The sequence below is a fragment of the Neoarius graeffei genome, chromosome 9, assembly GCF_027579695.1.
Source record: "Neoarius graeffei isolate fNeoGra1 chromosome 9, fNeoGra1.pri, whole genome shotgun sequence".
Lineage (NCBI taxonomy): Eukaryota > Metazoa > Chordata > Actinopteri > Siluriformes > Ariidae > Neoarius > Neoarius graeffei.
The window spans coordinates 33,325,485-33,349,593 of NC_083577.1; the positions used below are offsets into that span (position 1 = coordinate 33,325,485).

At 41.3% G+C, this 24,109-nt stretch overlaps 1 protein-coding gene across 6 annotated transcripts in view; it reads left to right on the plus strand.

Annotated features, from left to right (window-relative positions):
* epb41l5 (erythrocyte membrane protein band 4.1 like 5) overlaps positions 1-24,109 on the plus strand; it is a 151,282-nt gene that overhangs the window by 39,143 nt on the left and 88,030 nt on the right. For all 6 annotated transcript variants that reach the window (XM_060929323.1, XM_060929326.1, XM_060929325.1 and 3 more), the window contains exons 9-15: positions 4,301-4,388; positions 4,503-4,591; positions 4,725-4,794; positions 18,640-18,809; positions 22,542-22,648; positions 22,757-22,781; positions 23,630-23,669. In XM_060929323.1, coding sequence (XP_060785306.1) covers positions 4,301-4,388; positions 4,503-4,591; positions 4,725-4,794; positions 18,640-18,809; positions 22,542-22,648; positions 22,757-22,781; positions 23,630-23,669 — 589 coding nt within the window. The remainder of the gene's footprint in view (positions 1-4,300; positions 4,389-4,502; positions 4,592-4,724; positions 4,795-18,639; positions 18,810-22,541; positions 22,649-22,756; positions 22,782-23,629; positions 23,670-24,109) is intronic.

The following is a 24,109-nucleotide window of genomic DNA, read 5'->3' on the forward strand; positions in this document are numbered from 1 at the left end:
AGTCACATAATTAGTTGATTAAGATCCATCTGTGTGCAATCAGTGTCACATGATCTGTCACATGATGTCTGTATAAATCAACCTGTTCTGGAAGGATCCTGACTCTGCAACACTACTAAGCAAGCAACATGAAAACCAAGGAGCCTCCAAACAGGTCAGAGACAAAGTTGTGAAGAAGCATAGATCAGGGTTGGGTTATAAAAAATATCCCACAGAGCACCATTAAATCCATTATAGCAAAATGGAAAGAATATGGCACCACTACAAACCTGACAAGAGAAGGCCGCCCACCAAAACTCTCAGACCGGGTAAGGAGGGCATTAATCAGAGATGCAACAAGGTCGCCAAAGATAACACTGAAGGAGCTGCAAAGATCCACAGCGGAGATGGGAGTATCTGTCCATGGGACGACTTTAAGCCGTACACTCCACAGAGCGGGGCTTTATGGAAGAGTGGCCAGAAAAAAAAAAAAAAGTAATCGCTTAAGAAAACACATTTGGAGTTTGCCCAACAGTATGTGGCAGACTGCCCAACAGTATGTGGCAGACTCCCCAAACACATGGAAGAAGATTCTCTGGTCAGATGAGACTAAAATTGATCTTTTTGGCCATCATGGGAAACGCTATGTGTGGCGCAAACCCAACGCCCTGAGAACACCATTCCTACAGTGAAGCATGGTGGTGGCAGCATCATGCTGTGGGGATATTTTTCATCTGTAGGGACAGGAAAGCTGGTCAGGACTGAAGGAAAGATGGATGGCACTAAATACAGGGCAATTCTGGAGGAAAGCCTGTTTGAGTCAGCCAGAGGTTTGAGACTGGGGCGAAGGTTCATGTCCCAGCAGGACAATGACCCGAAACATGCTGCTAAAGTTGCACTGGAGTGGTTTAAAGGGAAATATTTAAATGTCTTGGAATGGCCTAATCAAAGCCCAGACCTCAATCCAGTTGAGAATCTGTGGCATAACTCGAAGATTGCTGTACACCAACACAACCCATCTAACTTGAAGGAACTGGAGCAGCACACTCCAGATTTTTTTTTTTTTTTATTTTTTGTCCCCCCCAAATCTTTAATTATTGTTTGTGTCACAATAAAACAACAATTTTCACCTTTTAAAGTGGTAGGCATGTTGTGTAAATCAAATGGTGCGAACACCCCAAAAATCCATTTTTAAATTCCAGTTTATAATGCGACAAAACACCAAGGGGGATGAGTAGTTTTGTAAGACACATTTTTTATTTTTGTTTTTAAAATTCGAATTGATTATCGAGAAACACAGGCTACTAAATCTAATTGAATTATATCATAGCAGATTCAGTGGCGTTCCCAGATATCGGATCTTTGACTTAAAAATCGAAATCCTACTAATCTTACTGTGTTTGTATGAAAGCTTGATCTATTCACCACTACCTTTTTTTAAAAATTCTTTATACTGTAAATCTTCTGCTTTTACATAAATGATGTCGGCGAGGAATGTTAAAATATAGTGCGTAAGGGATGTAACACATGCCTAGTGGTCTGGGAAAACCCTTTGGATGTTGCCGTGACTGAATTCTAGCAAACCGCCAAAAAAAAATCCACCAAAGACCAATTTGTGGTTTCTCTGCCTATAATATACACTATGGCCAAAAGTATGTGGACACCTCACCACCACTTGGCTGTTATAACATCCACTCTCCTGGGAAGTCTTTCCACTAGATTTTGGAGCATGGCTGTGTGATTTTGTGCTCATTCAGCCACACAAGCATCCACCATTAGTGAGGTCCCTGTACAACTGAGACCTCCTATACAGCTACAGTATGTGCTCACAAACTTGTGTTTGGGGAAGACCCATGTATAGATGTGATGGTCAGGTGTCCACATAGTTTTGGCTATATGCGGCCGGTCTGCCTAATGGATCTAAAACCTTGTTGGTGAAGTGTCCTAATGAAGTACATGCTTTAGTCAGGTTGTTTGTGTAGTTTAGTTTTCTCTTTTTTAAAATCCAAGAACGTCTTATTGAGAGTGTACATGCAAAAGGGAAAGTTCAGGAAAGTCTGAAGTACTATACAGAGTAGAAAATTTGACTGTGTGAATGGTTTTCCCAGGCTGCCACACATTTTTGCTTCAGATTAAGCTAATCTGACTTTAACTTGCACCCTTTATTGGTATCCTGTTTAGATGCTGTCCTTCAAATGGACATAATTCAATGTAATTATTATTTATTTCAACCCCGCTCCGAAGAAGGGGGCGTGAACCGGTTTACCTCTGTCCGTCCGTATCTCCGTCCATCCAAAACGCCCTTTTTCTCAGCAACCCCAAATCATAGCCACTTGATACTTGGTACCAAACTTCAGCTTGGGGTTCTATACCATGTATACCGTTTTCAGGTCTGTCGCACATCGACTTCCTGTTTACCGGCTTAATGTGTTTACGAAACTTATAGCGTGGATTTACAAAATTTTCATAAGCTTTTTCTCAGCAGCTATGAATCACAACTGCTTGAGAGTTGGTACCGAGCTTCAGCTTGGGGTTCTATACCATGTATACCGTTTTCAGGTCTGTTGCACATCGACTTCCTATTTACAGACTGAATGCATTTATGAAATGTACTAGTGCATCTCAAAAAATTAGAATACCATGGAAAAAGTTCCTTTTTTCATAATTTAATTCAAAAAGGTAAACTTTCATATAGTCTATATTCATTACATGTAAAGTGAAATATTTAAAGCCTTTTTTTGTTTTAATTTTGATGATTATGGCTTATAGCTCATGAAAATCAGAAATCCAGTATCTCAAATTATTTGAATATTCCCTAAGATCAATCAAAAAAAGGATTTACAATACAGAAATGTCCAACTTCTGAAAAGTATATTCATTTATACACTCAATACTTGGTTGAGGCTCCTTTACCATGAATTACTGTATCAATGTGGTGTGGCATGGAGGTGATCAGTCTGTAGCACTGCTGAGGTGTTATTGAAGCCCAGGTTGCTTTGATAGTGGCCTTCAGCGTATCTGTCTTTTTGGGTCGGGTGTTTGTCATCATCTTGACAATACCCCATAGATTCTCTATGGGGTTCAGGTCAGGCAAGTTGGCTGCCCAATCAAACACAGTAATATCATGGTCAGCAAACCATTTGGTAGTAGTTTTGGCACTGTGGGTAGGTGCCAAGTCCTGCTGGAAAAGGAAATCAGCATCTCCAAAAAGCCAGTCAACAGATGGAAGCATGAAGTGCTCTAAAATCTCCTGGTAGATGGCCGTGTTGACTTTGGACTTGATAAAATACAGTGGACCAACACCAGCAGATGACATGGCACCCCAAATCATCACAGACTGTGGAAACTTCACACTGGGCTTCAAACACCTTGGATTCTGTGCCTTTACACTCTTCCTCCAGACTCTGGAACCGTGATTTCCAAATTAAATGCAAAATGTACTTTCATCTGAAAAGAGGACTTTGGACCACTGAGCAACAGTCCATTTCTTTCTCTCCTTAGCCCAGATAAGACACTTCTGACATTGTCTCTGGCTCAGGAGTAGCTTGATATTAGGAATGCGGAAGTTGTATCCCCTTTCTTGAAGATGTCTGTTCGTGATGTCTTGATACACTGACACCAGCCTCAGTCCACTCCTTGTGAAGCTCTCCCAAGTTCTTGAATCAACTTTTCTTGACAGTCCTCTCATGACTGCGGCCATCCCTGTTGCTTGTGCACCTTTTCCAGCCACCCTTTTCAGCAATGACCTTTTGTGGCTTACCCTCCTTGTGGAGGGCATCAGTGATCATCATCTGGACAACAGTCAAGTTAGCAGTCTTCCCCATGATTGTGGTTGCGTGTACTGAACTAGACCGAGAGATACACTGTGTTCATACTGTTTTACTCAAACTCGAAATGAAATTCTAATATTTTGAGAGGTTTTTTTTTTGTTTTTGTACTGTATGCCATACTGATTAAAATTAAAATAGAAAAATGCTTGAAACATTTTAGTTTGTGTAATGAGTCTATAATATATAACATTTTCACTTTCTTAAATAACTGATGGAAAATATTGAACTTTTTCACAATATTCTAATTTTTTGAGATGCACTAGTATAGCGTGGATTTACAAAATATTCAAAAAACTTTTTTAATTTATTTCTTTTTTATTTTATAAGTGTCCTATTCCTTTGATTGCTTGCATTCTGATGTAAGCAAGAGCAGGGAGAGACGTCAGCGAGCAGTAGCTCACCGTTGATCTTGTTTCATATTGAGTCATGGGGTCAGTCAGTCCCAAGATAACTGTGACAATATTCCTCTATTGGGTCTCGCTATCTTCCAGAGGCCAGATGCCTGCACAGGCTGAGATAAACTACCTGAACAAGGCCAAGTGGCTGGAGATGTATGGGGTTGACATGCATATGGTTAAGGTAAACATGACCTGTTCCTCAGAAACGTGGGTATGGAATCGCATAAAAACACATTCACTTATGGCTCTTCCAAATCTGCATCGATCCAGCAAGTTTTGTTCATTCTCCTTTCAGGCCAGAGATGGAAATGAGTACAGTTTGGGACTGACTCCTACTGGAGTGCTAGTCTTTGAGGGCGAAACCAAGATCGGCCTGTTCTTTTGGTAAGACGATTGTACTGGAGTTGTCAGATCTGCAGTTTTGGTTTGTTTTGCATTTTTTTTTTTTTTTCATCTCTAAGCATTTTGTGTGTACAAGTTTTCTGCATCGTGTGCACATGTTTCTCATCTCCCTCAGGCCCAAGATCACACGGTTAGACTTCAAAAAGAACAAGCTGACCCTGGTGGTGGTGGAGGATGATGAGCAGGTAATGCAGGACACGAGAAAACAGAACGCCATGTTCTTTCCAACCTCTCAGAAATAAATAATGCTCCTGTTTATCCTGTCTGCCCGGTCTTCAGCTCCAAGTCTCCTACACTGTCTGTAATTCAGTGTTGCTTATGATGAAATGCAGCACTGTTCAGAAGAGTTTTCATGGCTTCCTGTGCTGTCCATCTCCGCCAGCACAAGGAAATACTTATTCTGCTGTAGTGCATTTTTTTAAAATCATTATTATTATTATTATTATTATTATTGAGGCCATTTAAAGGTGACAAGTTGACATTTACAAGTTGATGAAGTGCCCTGAGGTCTTAGGCTACGTTTACATTAGACCGTATCTGTCTCGTTTTCTTCGCGGATGCACTGTCCGTTTACATTAAACCGCCTGGAAACGCCGGGAAACGGGAATCCGCCAGCGTCCACTTATTCAATCCAGATCGTGTCAGCTCCGGTGCTGTGTAAACATTGAGAATACGCGGATACGCTGTGCTGAGCTCTAGCTGGCGTCTCATTGGACAACGTCACTGTGACATCCACCTTCCTGATTTGCTGGCGTTGGTCATGTGACGCGACTGCTGAAAAACGGCGCGGACTTCCGCCTTGTATCACCTTTCATTAAAGAGTATAAAAGTATGAAAATACTGCAAATACTGATGCAAATACTGCCCATTGTGTAGTTATGATTGTCTTTAGGCTTGCCATCCTTCCACTTGCAAGTGGTAAGTGATATGCGCTGGGATCACACACACAGCGGCTCAGTCCCGAATCGTGGCTTGTGCACTTCACTCGCGCGCTCTGTGAGCTGCGCAGGGCCGGAGTGCGCACCCTCCAGAGGGCACTCGCTGTTCAGGGCGGAGTGATTTGGAGCGCAGGATGCCTGCGGAGCCGAGCGTATCCGTGTATTGGCGTTGCTGTGTGCACGCAAATCGTGTATTGGTGTTGCTGTGTGCACACTAATCGTTTTAAAAACGTTAATCTGATGATCCGCTGATACGGTCTAATGTAAACATGGGCTTAATGAGATCTCTTGTGACATATTTTGGTCAAAATACCCTAAGGATAAAGCACCACAGTTCCCTTCTCACCCTGTCTAAACAGCCCTGTTCAAAACGGCTGATTTGAGCGCCTGTTCCTTGACATAACGAGCTACTGCTCACCCCACCCCCCTCTTCCTTCAACCAATCAGATAGCACTTTCCTCATGAATATTCATTCATAAAGGCAGTTCTCAAGCCATCAGTGGAGATGCTCAGATGAGGGAGCTGTATAATTCTAATAAGCTCCACTTGTGACCTAGAAAGGGAGGCGAGATCTAACCTGCTTGTTGAAGCACATGTTTTGTGAAATAAGTAGCCCGAAAGAAACCGACTGTGTCTTTTTTCAGAGTTCGTGGGTTGGTAGAAACTCCAGATACCCAAATGTATGTGCACAAGCACTGAAAAAGTGAGTTTTTCATTATACGTCCCCTTTAAGGACCTTTCAAGGATCAGTTTGTAGAATTGAGTGGCAACCTCAGGTTGTGTTTTTCATGCTTCAACTGGAACGATGTTTAATTCTTGAATACCGTATTTATCCTAATAAACGCGCCCGGGCGCGATGCAAAACATGAAGGGGGAGTGTCAATTTCGACCCTTAAATGACAAAAATCGAACATGACAGAATCATCGGAATTTAAAACATTTATTTTGAAACACATGAAAATACAGTTATATGTCCAAAAAGTCAATTAAACAATGTCCAGCTCGCTTACAAGGATAACATTGGTAAGTAAACTATTTGTAGTGACGTCACAATTCACGTCATCGTCGATGTTTATGAGCTCACAAAACAAAATGTCGTCCTCAAAACGATCCTTCACCGCTAGTTTTAAGTTAAAGGTTGTAGAACTGGCAGAGCAGAAAGGCAAACACTTGGCTGCAAAAACATTTAATGTTCACCGTAAACGTGTACAAGAGTGGTGCAAACAAAAGGTACGTCTCCACCCGTATTGATATCCGCAGCAGAGTGAATGGCCGTATTTTATACTGTCCATGTTTACTAACGCGATTTCCGGTAAAAAAAAAAAAATCAGCGGTGAAATTGAACGTCTCTGTTGTGGTTTGTTGGATTTAAAGTTTGTTAAATGAAGAAAATGGTTGGTAAATACTATTCTAGCTCTGAAAATCATGGAGGTGCGTCAAATAGGGAGGGCGCTTCTATAAGGATAAATACGGTACATCAAGGAGATTAAGGATGCTTGGTTCTGTTGAGCACAATGGGCCTTGTGTATCAAGTTGGATGTGAATATATTTATTTATAAATGATTCATCGGAGTGTTTACACAAGAAATTTGGTACTCCTGATAATCCTGTAAATTCATGTAGCTGTAATCTGGAAACAGTGATTTTAGGGCTTGCTTATTATTATTAAATATATGGACACAAGGTTAAGGCTTTGTCATTTCAACCATATACAGCTGGTATGGTACACAGTTAAAGGGGAACTGAAGTCATTTTTAAATTTGCTTTATTTCTTAACGTGTTATTCAATTACATTTTCTGTTTAAGTAACCTTATATCGTGACTCGTATTGGTAACTAATTGCAGTTAAATATTATACTTATCGGCCTATTCGGTTTTTAGCCATGTTGAATTTAGTTCGTTTGGTCCGCGGCAGCCATCGCTTATCCGCGCGATCTTTGAGATTCGTGCAAGACTTCGAAACGTGAAGAAGTGTCAGCCAGGTGTCAGTGCCGCCATTTTGAAAACTGTTTTCCAAACAAAATATTTGACCAACGTTGGCAGATGTTGGTCACTTTGACTTCCGCTGTACGTTTTACTTCCGTCCAACGATGTCTCGCACAGGTCTCAACGAATCTCGTTTACGGCCATCGCTTTGACATATGGACTGATATATATTACAGAGCGTATTTCACACACTCATAACTTGCTATAGCAGCAACAAAATAGCGATCAAAAATGCGTTCCGATATTTAATAACATGAGAAATAGAATTTTGATGATAAAAAAATTGCCTTCAGTTCTCCTTTAAAATGAAACGATGTTTCTCCAGGACCATGGTGCTACATTAAACATCACAGGACTAACTACACACAGCATAAAGTGCAGACAACAAGGATGGTGCAAAACCGACAACTAGCATAAACAGCATATTGCCAACCTGCTACTGTTAATGTGCGGAAAGTTGGGCATGCATATTGAGCTAGTATATGTAAAAGGGGAATAAATAAATGTACCGTAAACCGTGTGTGTGAGAAGTATTGTAAACACTACAAAGTAATAGTGCATTATTGTTGTTGACCGTGCAAGGACTGCAGTGACACGAGTCACAAGCGTTTTACTGGGAAATGCACCACGCGTATTTTTCATACGGGCTACATCCTGAACATAGAGAATCAAAACTGTGATGTACTCCATCTCTGCCACTCGTGAGGAAATCGATGAATGAATCGTTTTTGATAAATTTGGGTATTTTGTGTCTATATCATTAAAAAGAATCACACGCTGGCTTCAAGATACGAAGTTTATCTTCTCATGTTGAAAAACTCGCATTTTTCATACAAAATACATCGCAGATCTGAGTGACCCATTTCACGATATTTCACTCCACTGACGTCACTCCCAGTGTTTTCCCGCTGACTAGACGTGCGTTGTCAAAATGGCAAACCGGTTCAGAGTTAAAATTCTTTTGGTTAACTTGCTTTTTCTTTTATTTGTGGATGTGTCCATATAATATGAAGAACATTTCACGGTTGCATGAAGATCTGAAGTTTATCTTGTGTTGAAAATATTTTCTTCACTCCTTCACAAGTGACTGAAGTGAATACGTTGACCACTCCGAGATCAACTTTATATCTTCACGCAACCATGTAATATCCTCTCTCGCTCTTATTTTTATACATTTTTATTTATATTATATTACAACCCCGATTCCAAAAAAGTTGGGACAAAGTACAAATTGTAAATAAAAATGGAATGCAATAATTTACAAATCTCAAAAACTGATCTTGTATTCACAATAGAACATAGACAACATATCAAATGTCGAAAGTGAGGCATTTTGAAATTTCATGCCAAATATTGGCTCATTTGAAATTTCATGACAGCAACACATCTCAAAAAAGTTGGGACAGGGGCAGTAAGAGGCTGGAAAAGTTAAAGGTACAACAAAGGAACAGCTGGAGGACCAAATTGCAACTCATTAGGTCAGTTGGCAATAGGTCATTAACATGACTGGGTATAAAAAGAGCATCTTGGAGTGGCAGTGGCTCTCAGAAGTAAAGATGGGAAGAGGATCACCAATCCCCCTAATTCTGCGCCGACAAATAGTGGAGCAATATCAGAAAGGAGTTCGACAGTGTAAAATTGCAAAGCGTTTGAACATATCATCATCTACAGTGCATAATATCATCAAAAGATTCAGAGAATCTGGAAGAATCTCTGTGCGTAAGGGTCAAGGCCAGAAAACCATACTGGGTGCCCGTGATCTTCGGGCCCTTAGACGGCACTGCATCACATACAGGCATGCTTCTGTATTGGAAATCACAAAATGGGCTCAGGAATATTTCCAGAGAACATTATCTGTGAACACAATTCACCGTGCCATCCACCGTTGCCAGCTAAAACTCTATAGTTCAAAGAAGTCGTATCTAAACATTATCCAGAAGCGCAGACGCCTTCTCTGGGCCAAGGCTCATTTAAAATGGACTGTGGCAAAGTGGAAAACTGTTCTGTGGTCAGACGAATCAAAATGTGAAGTTCTTTATGGAAATCAGGGACGCCGTGTCATTCGGACTAAAGAGGAGAAGGACGACCCGAGTTGTTATCAGCGCTCAGTTCAGAAGCCTGCATCTCTGATGGTATGGGGTTGCATTAGTGCGTGTGGCATGGGCAGCTTACACATCTGGAAAGACACCATCAATGCTGAAAGGTATATCCAGGTTCTAGAGCAACATATGCTCCCATCCAGATGACGTCTCTTTCAGGGAAGACCTTGCATTTTCCAACATGACAATGCCAAACCACATACTGCATCAATTACAGCATCATGGCTGCGTAGAAGAAGGGTCCGGGTACTGAACTGGCCAGCCTGCAGTCCAGATCTTTCACCCACAGAAAACATTTGGCGCATCATAAAACGGAAGATACAACAAAAAAGACCTAAGACAGTTGAGCAACTAGAATCCTACATTAGACAAGAATGGGTTAACATTCCTATCCCTAAACTTGAGCAACTTGTCTCCTCAGTCCCCAGACGTTTACAGACTGTTGTAAAGAGAAAAGGGGATGTCTCACAGTGGGAAACATGGCCTTGTCCCAATTTTTTTGAGATGTGTTGTTGTCATGAAATTTAAAATCACCTAATTTTTCTCTTTAAATGATACATTTTCTCAGTTTAAACATTTGATATGTCACCTATGTTCTATTCTGAATAAAATATGGAATTTTGAAACTTCCACATCATTGCGTTCCGTTTTTATTTACAATTTGTACTTTGTCCCAACTTTTTTGGAATCGGGGTTGTATTAGAGCACTATGGTTGTAAGTCAAAACAACATCTGCGTCTCTTTTTCTGCCTTTACACTGATTTGTTCGTTTTGTGCTCCCACTGGTCCGTGCACTTGAACTTTTATGGAGATTTGTGGGCGTCGCTACATGCAAATGAGCCGTGTCTGGAACGCGCTTTACACTTGATGGCTGATCAACATGTGCATATGAGTACAAAGAAAATTTGCCTTTCGGAAATCCTTGTAAATCCGGGTGAAATTTGAGTTTGATTTGGCTTACACACAACTTGTATTAAGGAATTGATGAGGCCCGTTGTGGCGGAACTACCTGCGCATGGAGCTGAGCTCCATACTTAAGAGAATATGGTAACACATCAACCTGATTTTTGGATGGCTTTTGCGACAGTACGACATCCGTACATGCGTGCATAAGAGCAATAAATGTGTCCCACCACAGGGAACCCAAACATGAGTGTAAGGCAACGTATCTCACAGTTACTTGACCACTAGACCGCAAAACTTGTCTCTTTTCATATAAGAGAGCTGGGTTTTTATCCAGCGCTTTTTTTTTTTTAACAATCTTTATTTAGTTTTCATAGTTATCAATACAAGATAATCTTATTATATTGGAAAAAAAAATCAATACAAAATCAACACAAGACAATCTTAATAGTATTGGAAAAAAAACAACCCAAAAGACAATAACAAAAGATATAAACAAACAAAAACAGAGCCTGTGTGAGATTGTATTAGTAAATGTTACTGACATCTGATTAATCATGTCTTCCCTTATATGTCAACCATTTCCCACATCTTTTTATTAGTGCTGTCAAGCGATTAAAATATTTAATCGCGATTAATGTCGCGACTGTCATAGTTAACTCGCGATTAATCGCAATTTAATCGCACATTTTTGTCACACGAAAAACCATTGTAATTCTCTTACCAGCATAAAGTGAATGGGCTTGTTTTGTACCAATGTTTTTCTTATTGCAAAGCATAACACGTCTTGACACAGCCACTGCAAACTGAAACCTAAGCTGAGCACCGTGGCTTTTCGTCCCGAGACTAACAAGAGAACCATGAGTGAAGTAATCTACTGCTTGAGTTAGTCTATCAGAGAGACAGGTTACACAGTGACGGTAGGCTTGACATGCTTGATTATAATATAAAGTACACTATTATATTAAGTTTAAGTTGTTCGTTGATAAATATTGCATTGAATCTGATCTTTACTGTTTCAGCTCACTTAACACATTTTGTACTTTTACACTTTCTGCCTGTTGATGCGTCGCGCTGTTCCAATCAGAGGCGGCCAAATTTGCATATTACAGGAAGGATTTCTGGGATAGCATTGAGTTTACAGTTCAGAGGGATCTGGCTTCTTTAGACGCTGTCTTCTTAAAACTGAATAAATATTTAAAAAGAGCCAAATGAGCCAGTCTTTTGAACGGCTCTTTTCAAAGAACGGATCACAAAGATGCGGATCCCATCAAAGAGCCATAAATCCCATCTCTACTAGCGCGCGCCCTGCCCGCACTGGTTCTTTGAGGGAGGAGGGCAGAGGACTCTGGCTGTGCGGGGCGTGGCATTACAGTCTAGCTGCTATCGTTTTTCTAAGCAAAGTCTCTGTTCCAAGTTCCTGGCAGTTTCAAAAGCTTATGAAAAACCTACATCATGTCACAGAGCGTTAATCTCGCGATAAAAAAATTATCGCCGTTAAAATTGAGTCAAGTTAACGCGTTAATAACGCAACATTTTTGACAGCACTACTTTTTATATAAACATCTTTCATTTTCAACTTATATGTGAGATCCTGGGCGGCACGGTGGTGTAGTGGTTAGCGCTGTCGCCTCACAGCAAGAAGGTCCTGGGTTCGAGCCCCGGGGCCGGCAAGGGCCTTTCTGTGCGGAGTTTGCATGTTCTCCCCGTGTCCGCGTGGGTTTCCTCCGGGCGCTCCGGTTTCCCCCACAGTCCAAAGACATGCAGGTTAGGTTAACTGGTGACTCTAAATTGACCGTAGGTGTGGATGTGAGTGTGAATGGTTGTCTGTGTCTATGTGTCAGCCCTGTGATGACCTGGCGACTTGTCCAGGGTGTACCCCGCCTTTCGCCCGTAGTCAGCTGGGATAGGCTCCAGCTTGCCTGCGACCCTGTAGAAGGATAAAGCGGCTAGAGATAATGAGATGAGATGTGAGATCCTCCATCACCAATATATCATCTATGATTGTCATCCAATGTTTGTAACTTGGAGTGTCAGACTTAAGCCAATTCTTAGTAATAGTCTTCTTCCCAGCCACCAAAAGAATCCTGACCAAATATTGGTCACTTTCATGCACCGTGCCCTCCAAATGACCCAGGTACAAAACAAGACAGGATTTAGGTATCATATATCCCAAAACATCACAGAGAACTGAGTGAATGTTCCCCCAGAAGGGTTGTATTTTTGGGCAATTCCAAAAAAAATGTGTGTGAGATCTGGATCCATGTGGTTGCATAATCTCCAACATGGCTGTTGAACATTTATCTGTTTACTTCTAATTTTAGGTGTAATAAAGTACCGAATTAGATTCTTCCAACTGAATTCCCTCCATTTCAAAGATTGTGTTGTAATTTGATGTGTTTTCCACATATCATACCATATCCCGTCTGGAATCTCCTCACCCAGCTCTCTTTCCCATTTGACTTAAACATATAATGTTGAATCTGTTCTAGAAGCCATCAAACATTCATACAAAACTGCCACAGCCTTTGGAATAGCTTGGCTACAAGCTTGTACAAGTAGCTTTATGATGGGATGTACAACCCCGATTCCAAAAAAGTTGGGACAAAGTACAAATTGTAAATAAAACCAGAATGCAATAATTTCCAAATCTCAAAAACTGATATTGTATTCACAATAGAACATAGACAACATATCAAATGTCGAAAGGGAGACATTTTGAAATTTCATGCCAAATATTGGCTCATTTGAAATTTCATGACAGCAACACATCTCAAAAAAGTTGGGACAGGGGCAATAAGAGGCTGGAAAAGTTAAAAGGTACAAAAAAGGAACAGCTGGAGGACCAAATTGCAACTCATTAGGTCAATTGGCAATAGGTCATTAACATGACTGGGTATAAAAAGAGCATCTTGGAGTGGCAGCGGCTCTCAGAAGTAAAGATGGGAAGAGGATCACCAATCCCCCTAATTCTGCGCCGACAAATAGTGGAGCAATATCAGAAAGGAGTTCGACAGTGTAAAATTGCAAAGAGTTTGAACATATCATCATCTACAGTGCATAATATCATCAAAAGATTCAGAGAATCTGGAAGAATCTCTGTGCGTAAGGGTCAAGGCCGGAAAACCCTACTGGGTGCCCGTGATCTTCGGGCCCTTAGACGGCACTGCATCACATACAGGCATGCTTCTGTATTGGAAATCACAAAATGGGCTCAGGAATATTTCCAGAGAACATTATCTGTGAACACAATTCACCGTGCCATCTGCCGTTGCCAGCTAAAACGCTATAGTTCAAAGCAGAAGCCGTATCTAAACATTATCCAGAAGCACAGACATCTTCTCTGGGCCAAGGCTCATTTAAAATGGACTGTGGCAAAGTGGAAAACTGTTCTGTGGTCAGACGAATCAAAATTTGAAGTTCTTTATGGAAATCAGGGAAGCCGTGTCATTCGGACTAAAGAGGAGAAGGACGACCCAAGTTGTTATCAGTGCTCAGTTTAGAAGCCTGCATCTCTGATGGTATGGGGTTGCATTAGTGCATGTGGCATGGGCAGCTTACACATCTGGAAAGACACCATCAATGCTGAAAGGTATATCCAGGTTCTAGAGCAACATATGCTCCCATCCAGACGACGTCTCTTTCAGGGAAGACCTTGCATTTTCCAACATGACAATGCCAAACCACATACAGCATCAATTACAGCATCATGGCTGCGTAGAAGAAGGGTCCAGGTACTGAACTGGCCAGCCTGCAGTCCAGATCTTTCACCCATAGAAAACATTTGGTGCATCATAAAACGGAAGATACGACAAAAAAGACCTAAGACAGTTGAGCAACTAGAATCCTACATTAGACAAGAATGGGTTAACATTCCTATCCCTAAACTTGAGCAACTTGTCTCCTCAGTCCCCAGACGTTTACAGACTGTTGTAAAGAGAAAAGGGGATGTCTCACAGTGGGAAACATGGCCTTGTCCCAACTTTTTTGAGATGTGTTGTTGTCATGAAATTTAAAATCACCTAATTTTTCTCTTTAAATGATACATTTTCTCAGTTTAAACATTTGATATGTCATCTATGTTCTATTCTGAATAAAATATGGAATTTTGAAACTTCCACATCATTGCATTCCGTTTTTATTTGCAATTTGTACTTTGTCCCAACTTTTTTGGAATCGGGGTTGTATTTTATCCCCAGTTGTTTTAATATTTTTGATATACTAATCCCTCATTTGTAGATATCTAAATAAGTCCTGATTCGTTAGATCATGTGTATTCTTTAGTTCTTGAAAGCTTTTCATTTCACCTCCTTTAATAGTTGTACATATAGCTGTAATTCCTTTTTCTGCCCAATATTTAAATCTAACATCATATTTTCCTGGTGCAAATTTGTCATCATATGCAATCCATTTTAATAGTCCAATTTCCTTCCCTATTTTTAATTGTTTCACTGTGGAATACCACATATCTAAAGTAAAGGATATCACTGGGTTAAAGTTATGCTCATCTTTAATATAAATGGGGATTTCTGTTTCACCAATACTTGTTTGAATCGGATATTTAAATGCAGACATTTCAATATCTTTCCATCTAGCTACATATCCTTCATTACACCAGTAAATTAGTTGACGCAGTTGTGCAGAAAGAAAATATTCTTTTAGATTTGGGAGTGCCATTCCCCCTCTGTCTTTAGATAATTGTAGTGTGGTGTAGCGTACTCTGGGCCGTTTACCTCCCCATACAAATCTTGATATGCACTTATCCCATTTAATAAATTGGTCTTCAGATATATCTACATCCAGCGCTTATTTTTAATTTGCTTTTTATCCCCCGCTGGCCAAAAGGCCCGAAGGGGGATTATGTCGTGGCGATTTCCGTCAGTCCGTCCGTTCTGGGAAGGGTGCTCGCCTTCTGAAATCAACTCCTCTCTCAATTTTCGGAGGAATTTCACGAAACTTGGCAGGATTCTTTGTTACATGTCGGTAATACACGTTGCACTTCCGTTCAATGCAGTCGCAATTTACCAGAGTTATGGCAGAGTTGCCAGCCGGAGATATTGTGCTCTCGGAGCACTCTTGTTAAATAACATGGGGTTATTTACCAACACACTTTAGTCTTCTTTATAGGCAGTGCCTCTAAAAATAACTAAACCTATACTGATTGCGTCTATAAAAAGGCGTGTGTGTTTGGTTACTTCCACTATAGATGCTGATGTTTTTTACCCATTGTGGAAGGCAGGCTTGCTTTTAATTTTGTAAAAAGCCACACTGAATTACAAAACTAACATAGACTTTAGACAGCCAAACATAATCTTTTGAATGCGGTGTATATAAGTGACCTATACTCCCAGGTTATAGGTTTTTGTGTGTGTTTATGATGTTGCACCACTGATCCTCAGTGTAGAGATGCCTGACAGAGGTTGGCTGAGCTCCAGCAGGAGTTAATTAACCACCGCTCTCCCTGAGGCATGCCTGGCATCTGGAGCACTTAGCACTCTATAAAGCACCAGAACTATGAGCATAAAGAGGTGTCCATCACCAGACAGGTCCTGAGAGACACTCTGCCATACACACAAGCGGTACCTTCACCCAGTTCATTATGGTTTAAGTTCTGGTAATGCGAGACGTTTTAAGAGCAAAGAAAATGCAAAGCCTGTCTCTATGCGTCGATATGCATAAACTCTTCGCACATGATTAAATATTGAACATGAGACGAAATGGGTGAAATGTAATCGGCGGGGGGGGGATGACTGTGTTTTTCCAGTTGTGTGGTCATGGATGTGGTCATGTCCACTTAATGTTTAACCATGATGGCATCACAACAGGCAATAATTAAACTTTTCGTGATGCCAGGCCATGTTCGAGTGTTTGCATCCAGTCGCCTATTAGATTGTGAAGGACTTTTCTTTTTCTCTGTGCTCCGTGTGCCAGCAGTCATGATGTAATGCAGAATTAAAGAGAAATGCTGCTGCTGAGAAATATAGCTTCCCGGTACACACTGAACAAGTGAATTCCATGGAAATTAGCCTGCAAGAGAACAGCAGGGTTTCTCTCATCTTGGACCATACTGTCCTTCCCCTGGATTTGTCAGTAATGGTGGACTTCAAGTCCATTCGAAACAGAAGGTTGCTGCCTTGTTGTAATAGACCGGCGTCTCATAAGGCAGGACTTTTCGACTGACTTGCCTTCCGTCAAATGACCTTTTCGGATCGCGTTTACAGTAACGTGTGACGTCGGCACGCCATGTAACTAAACCATTCTTTAGACCTCTCAGGGTAAGCTACTTCAGTTAACCTTAAAGGAGATACGCAAAACCTTTTATTTTTAAATGAATTTCTGAGTGGATAGTCTCTCCACCCTTGACACTTATATGCTGCATAAATGGAGAATAAAAAAAAATATTTTTAAGAGTTAAAATCGACCGGAAAGTTGGTATTCGAGCTGCCTCGCTGAGCCAGCTCGAATACGAGTGCGTGACGTCACAGTGGGAACTGGTTTTAAGGCCGAGGCCTTTGACAACTATAGACCAAAGTCATATAAATTAAAAAATTTACGGTGAAAGTAAGAAATAGCGTTACCGACTTGCTCAACTAAGACTGATTTGACTTCACTGATTGTGGGTTGACTCTCATTAAAACAGGATGGGTGTTATAACTTGTGCAACATACATGTACATGCATGCATTTTCACTGATAGCAAATTAAATAATCTTATACCGGTAACTTAAACACGCAATGCAAGTTACATATAGTAATCTAAATGCACCTAAACAATTTTTTTTAAATAAATCCAAATGAGTCGGAGCTTACCCGTCTGTGTTCTCGCTTCTCGAAGGCCGATCTTGTGGCCAATTGTTTCGAAACAATCTGATTCAGTTGTTCATTCAGTTCTCCGTTCATTCACTTCTTCCACTTAAGGGCGAGATGGCAGCAATATCCAGTGGAGAAATCAGACGGCTGCTCCACTCATTCTCCATTTTCTCCAGACTGAGTACTCCGCCATTACTGCTCGGCTCAGGCAATTACTAAAACCCGGGACGGGACGTCACCTGTTTTAGCAGCAACCGTGGGGAGGTCACTGCCTGAGCGATATGTCTCGTCCCGGGTTTTAACAAAAACCCTCAGTTCATGCTCCGGGAGAACTGGTGCAACTGAACTTTCCTTTTAAAAAAATAAGTAAAATAAATACTTTCCTTTTCTTGTAGTTTTCTTTAATTGTTGGTACTGCACCCTCTTTCAATACGGGCTTATAGCCAACGCTCCTCAACAGATCAGAGGTCTCGTACGAGTCTTCATTAAAATGTGCAGAGCAGAGGAGAGACCACTTCGTAGGTGCCCAATGTGCCCATGAACTTCTCGCAAAACATGTCCAAAGCTTTGCAGTTTGAACATTCCTGGGCCATGAATACAACGTAAATCCACCTTCTGTCGTATTGCTGGCACATCTATGTGGCACGGCGATAAATTAGCTCAAAATGGAGGATCGGAGTTGCAGTCAGCTCTGTGTTTTAGTATAGCGGAAATGGCGATGAGACCGATAGACTTCCTGCCCTGACGTCACAGACATCAAGGTCATTCACTCAGACGGCTACCGATATGAATCACTTTAATCGTAAAAATGACTATATTAGATTTGTCAGCGCTTAAAACTATTCCTGTGCCATTGTTGAGGTTTCAAGGTACTTATAAACGAAAGTGAGGCCATGGCTCTGCGTATATGCTTTAAGTAAGGAAACTGATCAAGTCATATCCCTGTACCTTTGCCTGTGGTGCCATGGTGGATGGCGAGCTTGTAATCTTAGAAGGAAGAAAGACATTTTTAACTTGGATTTTTTTCCCTATGTAATGCTTGGTTGAGGGTAATTTTCACGCCTGTCACTAGTGTATTCTTGATTTTACTAGTTCATGCCTAGGTAACGGAGTATGCTGTGAAATATAGCGCAGGATAAGCTCCCAGATCCCACTCCTGCCTTTCTCGAGTCTCTGGAATAGGATGAAATGGATGAATATGTTGTTCTGTTCAGTAAAATTCAATTGATCCTTTATCATTCTGCTGTGAAAACAGGTCTGAATGCTTCACTGCTATTTTTGGCTCTCTTCACCAGGGCAAAGAGCAGGAGCACACGTTTGTATTTCGCATGGACCATCCCAAGGCCTGTAAGCACTTATGGAAGTGTGCGGTGGAGCATCATGCTTTCTTCAGGCTACGTGGCCCCGTCCAGAAGGGTTCCTCCCGCTCAGCCTTCATCCGCATGGGCTCCCGCTTCAGATACAGGTACTGAAGCCGGTGTAGCAGTTGGATTAGTGCTGCTCAAGTCTTTTTATAGCACAGAAATCGCATGGAGCTTGGGGACCTGAACAGTTTGCTGCACTACTTAAGCAGTATGAATGATCTCTACCATGGAGAAAGTGTTGGAAAGCAGTCTCGGGCAGTGTAAAAAAAAAAAAGAAAAGCCATGTCATTTTATATTTTATTTAATTAAAAACGGAGTTGTACTTTTATTTTCCAAGCCATTACATTTCCGAGTAACGTCTCTCCTATAGCCTTCATCGTGACTTTCTTAATAGCAACTAGGATGACGTGTGCGAGGTTATAATTCAACAGCAAGGATTTGAACATCTTTAGGCAAACTGACTGCATTTGTTTGTTATTTTGCTAGAATTCATTCACAGTAGTATGCGTGTGTGTGTGTTACCTGTGGAATCGTCTCTTCTCTCCAGCTGCCACCCGAACGCTCTTGACATTCTCCAGTTAAACCTCTCACTGGGAAATCCATCTCTCCACTTCCTCCACTTTTATATTTCCGTTTACGTTGTTTGCCTGTGGCATAAATGTACCTAATAAATGTATTAATTCTGTCAGTCAGCATATTGTGCTTTGTGTAGCGTTGTCAGTCTTTTTAATTCACTTATTTATTTTTAATTCCTCCGCTCTGAAGGAGGGGGGTATACCAGTTTACCTCCGTCTGTCTGAAACACCCTCTTTCTCAGCAACTACAAATCATAGCCACTTGGTACCAAACTTCAGCTTGGGGTTCTATACCATGTATACCGTTTTCAGGTCTGTCGCACATCAACTTCCTGTTTACCGACTGAACGTTTTTATGAAACGTATCGGGTGGATTTACAAAATTTTTGTAAACCTTTTCTCAGTAGCTACAAATCACAACTGCTTGATATTTGGCACCGAGCTTCAGCTTGGGATTCTATACCGTTTATACCATTTTCAGGTCTGTCGCACATCGACTTCCTGTTTACTGGCTGAATGTATTTTACAAAACATATAGGGTGGATTTTGACACTTTCAATAAGCTGGATTTTTTCAATAACAAGCATTAATCCATTAATAGGGTAGTCACACTAGAGGCGGAATGAGCCGGAATGCTGTCGGAAGTGCATTCTAAAAATTCTGAGTGCATTCCAAACATTCTTGTGGCCGGCCCGAATGTTTTGCTCATGCTCAAAACATTCGAAGTGCATTTGAAGAAGAGAAATTTCGAAGTGTATTCTAACTGCATTCTGAATATTCTTACGGCATTCCAGCAGCATTCGAAACATTCTGATCGCGTTCGAGGGAAAAATCGAAATGGCAAGCCACTTCACATCCTGCCAGAATGTCCTGAATGTGCCTCGAATGAGCTGGAATGCTGTTGGAATGAAAATTCTTTGTATATTCCGGGATATTCTAAGTATTCGAGCTGCATTCTCTTTGAATTCTTAGACATTCGAAACCTATTTGGCGGCTATTCTGGGAGCATTCTGACTGCATTTGAGGTGAATTCATGCAGCATTCGAGGCACCTTCCAACCAGACTTCGGGTGGTGTTCGGGCAGCAATCAAACTGCACTTGTACAGCATTCAAAGTGTATTCTTAATATTCTTACTGGATTCTAACAGCATTCTAGGTATTCCTACTGTGTTCCAACTACATTTGAACTGCATTCGAAAGCTAACACATCCGGAACGTGCAAGAATCATTCGAGGCGGGTTCAAAGCGCATTCTAAGTATTCGAACGGCATTCTTACAAAGCTGTAAGAATGTTGGTCAGTTTGAAATTCCCGCCCGAATGTGGCATGAATTTTGAAAATTGTCATTCCGGCTGGTTCTGCTTGATTCCTGCTAATTCCGAATAAGTGTGACGGGGGCCTTATGCTTAATATCCCGAGTCACAGTTTGATGTCTGGCCACAATTTCACAGCATCTTTATCATCACAGCGTTAGGCAGCAAGTTTGTTCCGTCTATTGTCTAGTTAAAGGTCTGATGACATGAACATGACTCTATGCAATTTCTTAAATAAACTATACAACATGGCAAACATGTTAGATTTCTGTTATAATTATGTGAAAAGAAGCTGTTGTTACGCAAATATCCAACTTTTAATTGCACAGCGCAAGAAAACTGGGTCCGTGGCTCGTGGCCATGTTGTGACGTCAGCGGAAGAACACGCTGCGGTTCACTGGCTGTTCTACTCTGGTTCTACTCAATGGAAATGGCGCATGAAAACGCCGGTGAACTCTCTAGTGCTAGCTCTTCCTCTTCTGGGAGTCTAAAATTGTGTTGATCTCTTCCGAATAGTCTACCCTCTTTACCCTTTGCCTCTCGTTGCTAGGCGGCAGTTACATGAAAGCCGCAAGCTTTCACAAGCAAATACATGACTGATATCACGCCGACTTTATGATTACATTTATGATTATCATGTAGAATCTATAGCTCTACGTACCTTTATCTTATGTCGTTTCACAACACATGTTCTGGCAGGAGGACTGTCTTTGGATCCGGCATAGCTACAAGTAGACCCCTCTGGAATACTGGCAGTGTTGCCAGATTGGGAGGAATCCCGCCCAGTTGAGCGGTTTCAAGTGCATTTTGGTGGGTTTTGAACATATTTTGGGCTGGAAAACGTCAGCAGTATCTTACTACTGACGTTTTCCAGCCCAAAATATGTTCAAAATGCACTTGAAACCGCTCAACTTGGCGGGAAACCTCCCAATCTGGCAACACTGTGTAGGCACTGCTGATGGTAGTAACACACGTTTGTGATGAACTGAACACCCAAGAGATTCTTTTAAGCTGGGAAGGGTGTCAAAACAATCCAAATCGAAGTGTTCAGAGCACAGGACGGATGTTAGTGAGGGCTCCCACTTGTCACGAGTGCGCCTGACTTGCTTCACCCACTTCGCATGCAGCTCGGGATCTCTGGGAAACTTGAATAAACTTACCCCATCCTTGTAGGTTTTGGAGCAAAAGCCAGCATCAACAACAAACTGGTAAGTTAGGAGGAAGGTTCTTTCGCTGACGTCATATAGCTCCTCCTCCTCTTTCGTCTCCTGGGTGCTGCAGCCCCGTCAAATTTGCCCAAATAGCCGCGTTTTTTATCATAACTTGTAAAATAGGCGCCTTCGTGAATTAATATATGGATCATCGGGAATTACTTTTTATGTTATAAAACATCGCCAAAGATGTCAAAAACGTGTCATCAGCACTTGAAAGCATCTTCATTATACCCCTGCTCCAAAAGGAGGGGGGTGGGGGTGGGTGGGGGTTTATACTGGTGTTTTTTTTGTTTTGTTTTGTTTTTTTTTTTTAAAAACCTCTGTCTGTCTGAAACACCCTTTTTCTCAGCAACCACAAATCATAGCCACTTGGTACCAAACTTCAGCTTGGGGTTCTGTACTGTGTATACCGTTTTCAGGTCTGTCATACATCAACTTCCTGTTTACCGACTGAACGTATTTATGAAACATATAGGGTGGATTTTGACGCTATTTCAAGAAGCAAAATGCTATTTCAAAATGACGGTTTCCCAGGATGCTATTTGAAATCCCTGGGGAGAACACTGCTCTTTACTTACTTGTTTCAGGGTTAATTATTTGTTGAGGTCAACATTCATAATAAGTGTCCTATTCCTTCGATTGCTTGCATTCTGATATAAGCAAGAGCGGGGGGATACGTAAGTGAGCAGTAGATTGATTTGATTTTTTTTTTTTTTTTGGGTTGTGTGGCAGTGGAAAGACAGAATATCAGACCACGAAGGCGAACAAAGCTCGGCGGTCGGCTACGTTTGAGAGACGGCCCAGCCGCCGCTACTCCAGAAGAACGATGCAGAACAGAGGTGAAAATGGAGACGCTGCCCCCCTCCGAACATGCACCTTAAAATTTAGTCGAATACTAAAAAGGGCATTGTATAATTTTTTTTTTTTCTTGTTCTATCTTTTTACAGGTCCATTTGTTCCCAAATCCCCAGAGTAAGTACTTCAGCTCCAGTTCTGGAGTGTTGCTGATCATCTGTTTATGATTCATAACCTTCTGTGCATAAATCCTGTGTGTGTGTGTGGTTGCAGGACCTCAGTATGAGACTGTTTGGTTTAGACTGTATCACATTTACAGAGGTTTAGTAAGTTTAAGTTGAAGTCAGTGTATTGGAATTAGGAAAAAGAAACAGTGTGTGTGAGAGAGAGAGATCCTGAACATATTTAGTCTGTCCAAGTTTTATTTGAGGTCTATGGAATCAAAATATTTCTACCAACATGCCTTTACTGTCTTTGCGATTCACATTGCTCTAGGAGAATCAGTACATTTGCTCCAAGAGTGAGCAGGTCATTGTGGAAAATAGCTGCGACTTTTACATTTCTCAGGCATGAGCTCTTACGAAGGGTATCATTACTTGTAATGGTTCTAATCCTCACTAAGCCCTGTTTTACTATTGTACTGACTCACAGGGCAAAGGGGCAAGCATGGAAGGAAGGAGAGAAGGACTTGCATAAATTGCTTACACATGCTTTTCATGATTATAACTAGCTAAGCAAGGTAAGATGAGTCATGGTGACTAACACCACCCACTGTAATCTCCTGAGGGCGACAAAAAGTACAGGATATTTTCTGACGTCTTGATCCCAGTGACACTGAACATAAGAATGTGGCTTTGTGCTGAAGATATTGTGTTCTCCTTGTGAGCGACTCGGACAGGGAAGCGTTTGTACGTGCGCTATCACATTATCGAATCACAAGGTCGGGGTCAAGCACTCAACACTAGTTCATGAAGCGTCTCATCAGTCAGAATAACGTGAGCAATGTTTCTCTTTCCTCTCTCCAGGAACCAGAATAATGGAGTCAGTCCCAGTCAAGAGACAAAGGTATGACATTTACTTCACATTGTCCGCTTTGACTTGAAGTGGTAGGTTGAAGTTTCCTTTGGGAATGTTCGGAGGACGCAGTCCAACCTGCTGCTTTAATCCAAGGATCCATGACCAGGCACTTAAAATAAAATAAAAAAAGACACTTGGATTTTGGCTGAAATGGTGAAAATAGGAATGGAGTAATGGGCTTTTGGTTGCATTTTTCAGATAAATTTCAGTCATAATGTGCAATAAAAAGACAACCTGGTGTATTGTTGTTGGGTTCAAATCTCTTAAGCTCAGAACCAGCATTCAGTCCTCGTTCGTGTCGAGTGTCGAGCGTTCAGGGAATGAGAAAACGAGACACCGCAGTTGTCGAGCTTTACTCGGTCTCTGAGGGCTCGACACTGCACGAACGAGGACTGAGTTCTGGTTTGAAGCTTAAGAGATTTGAACCT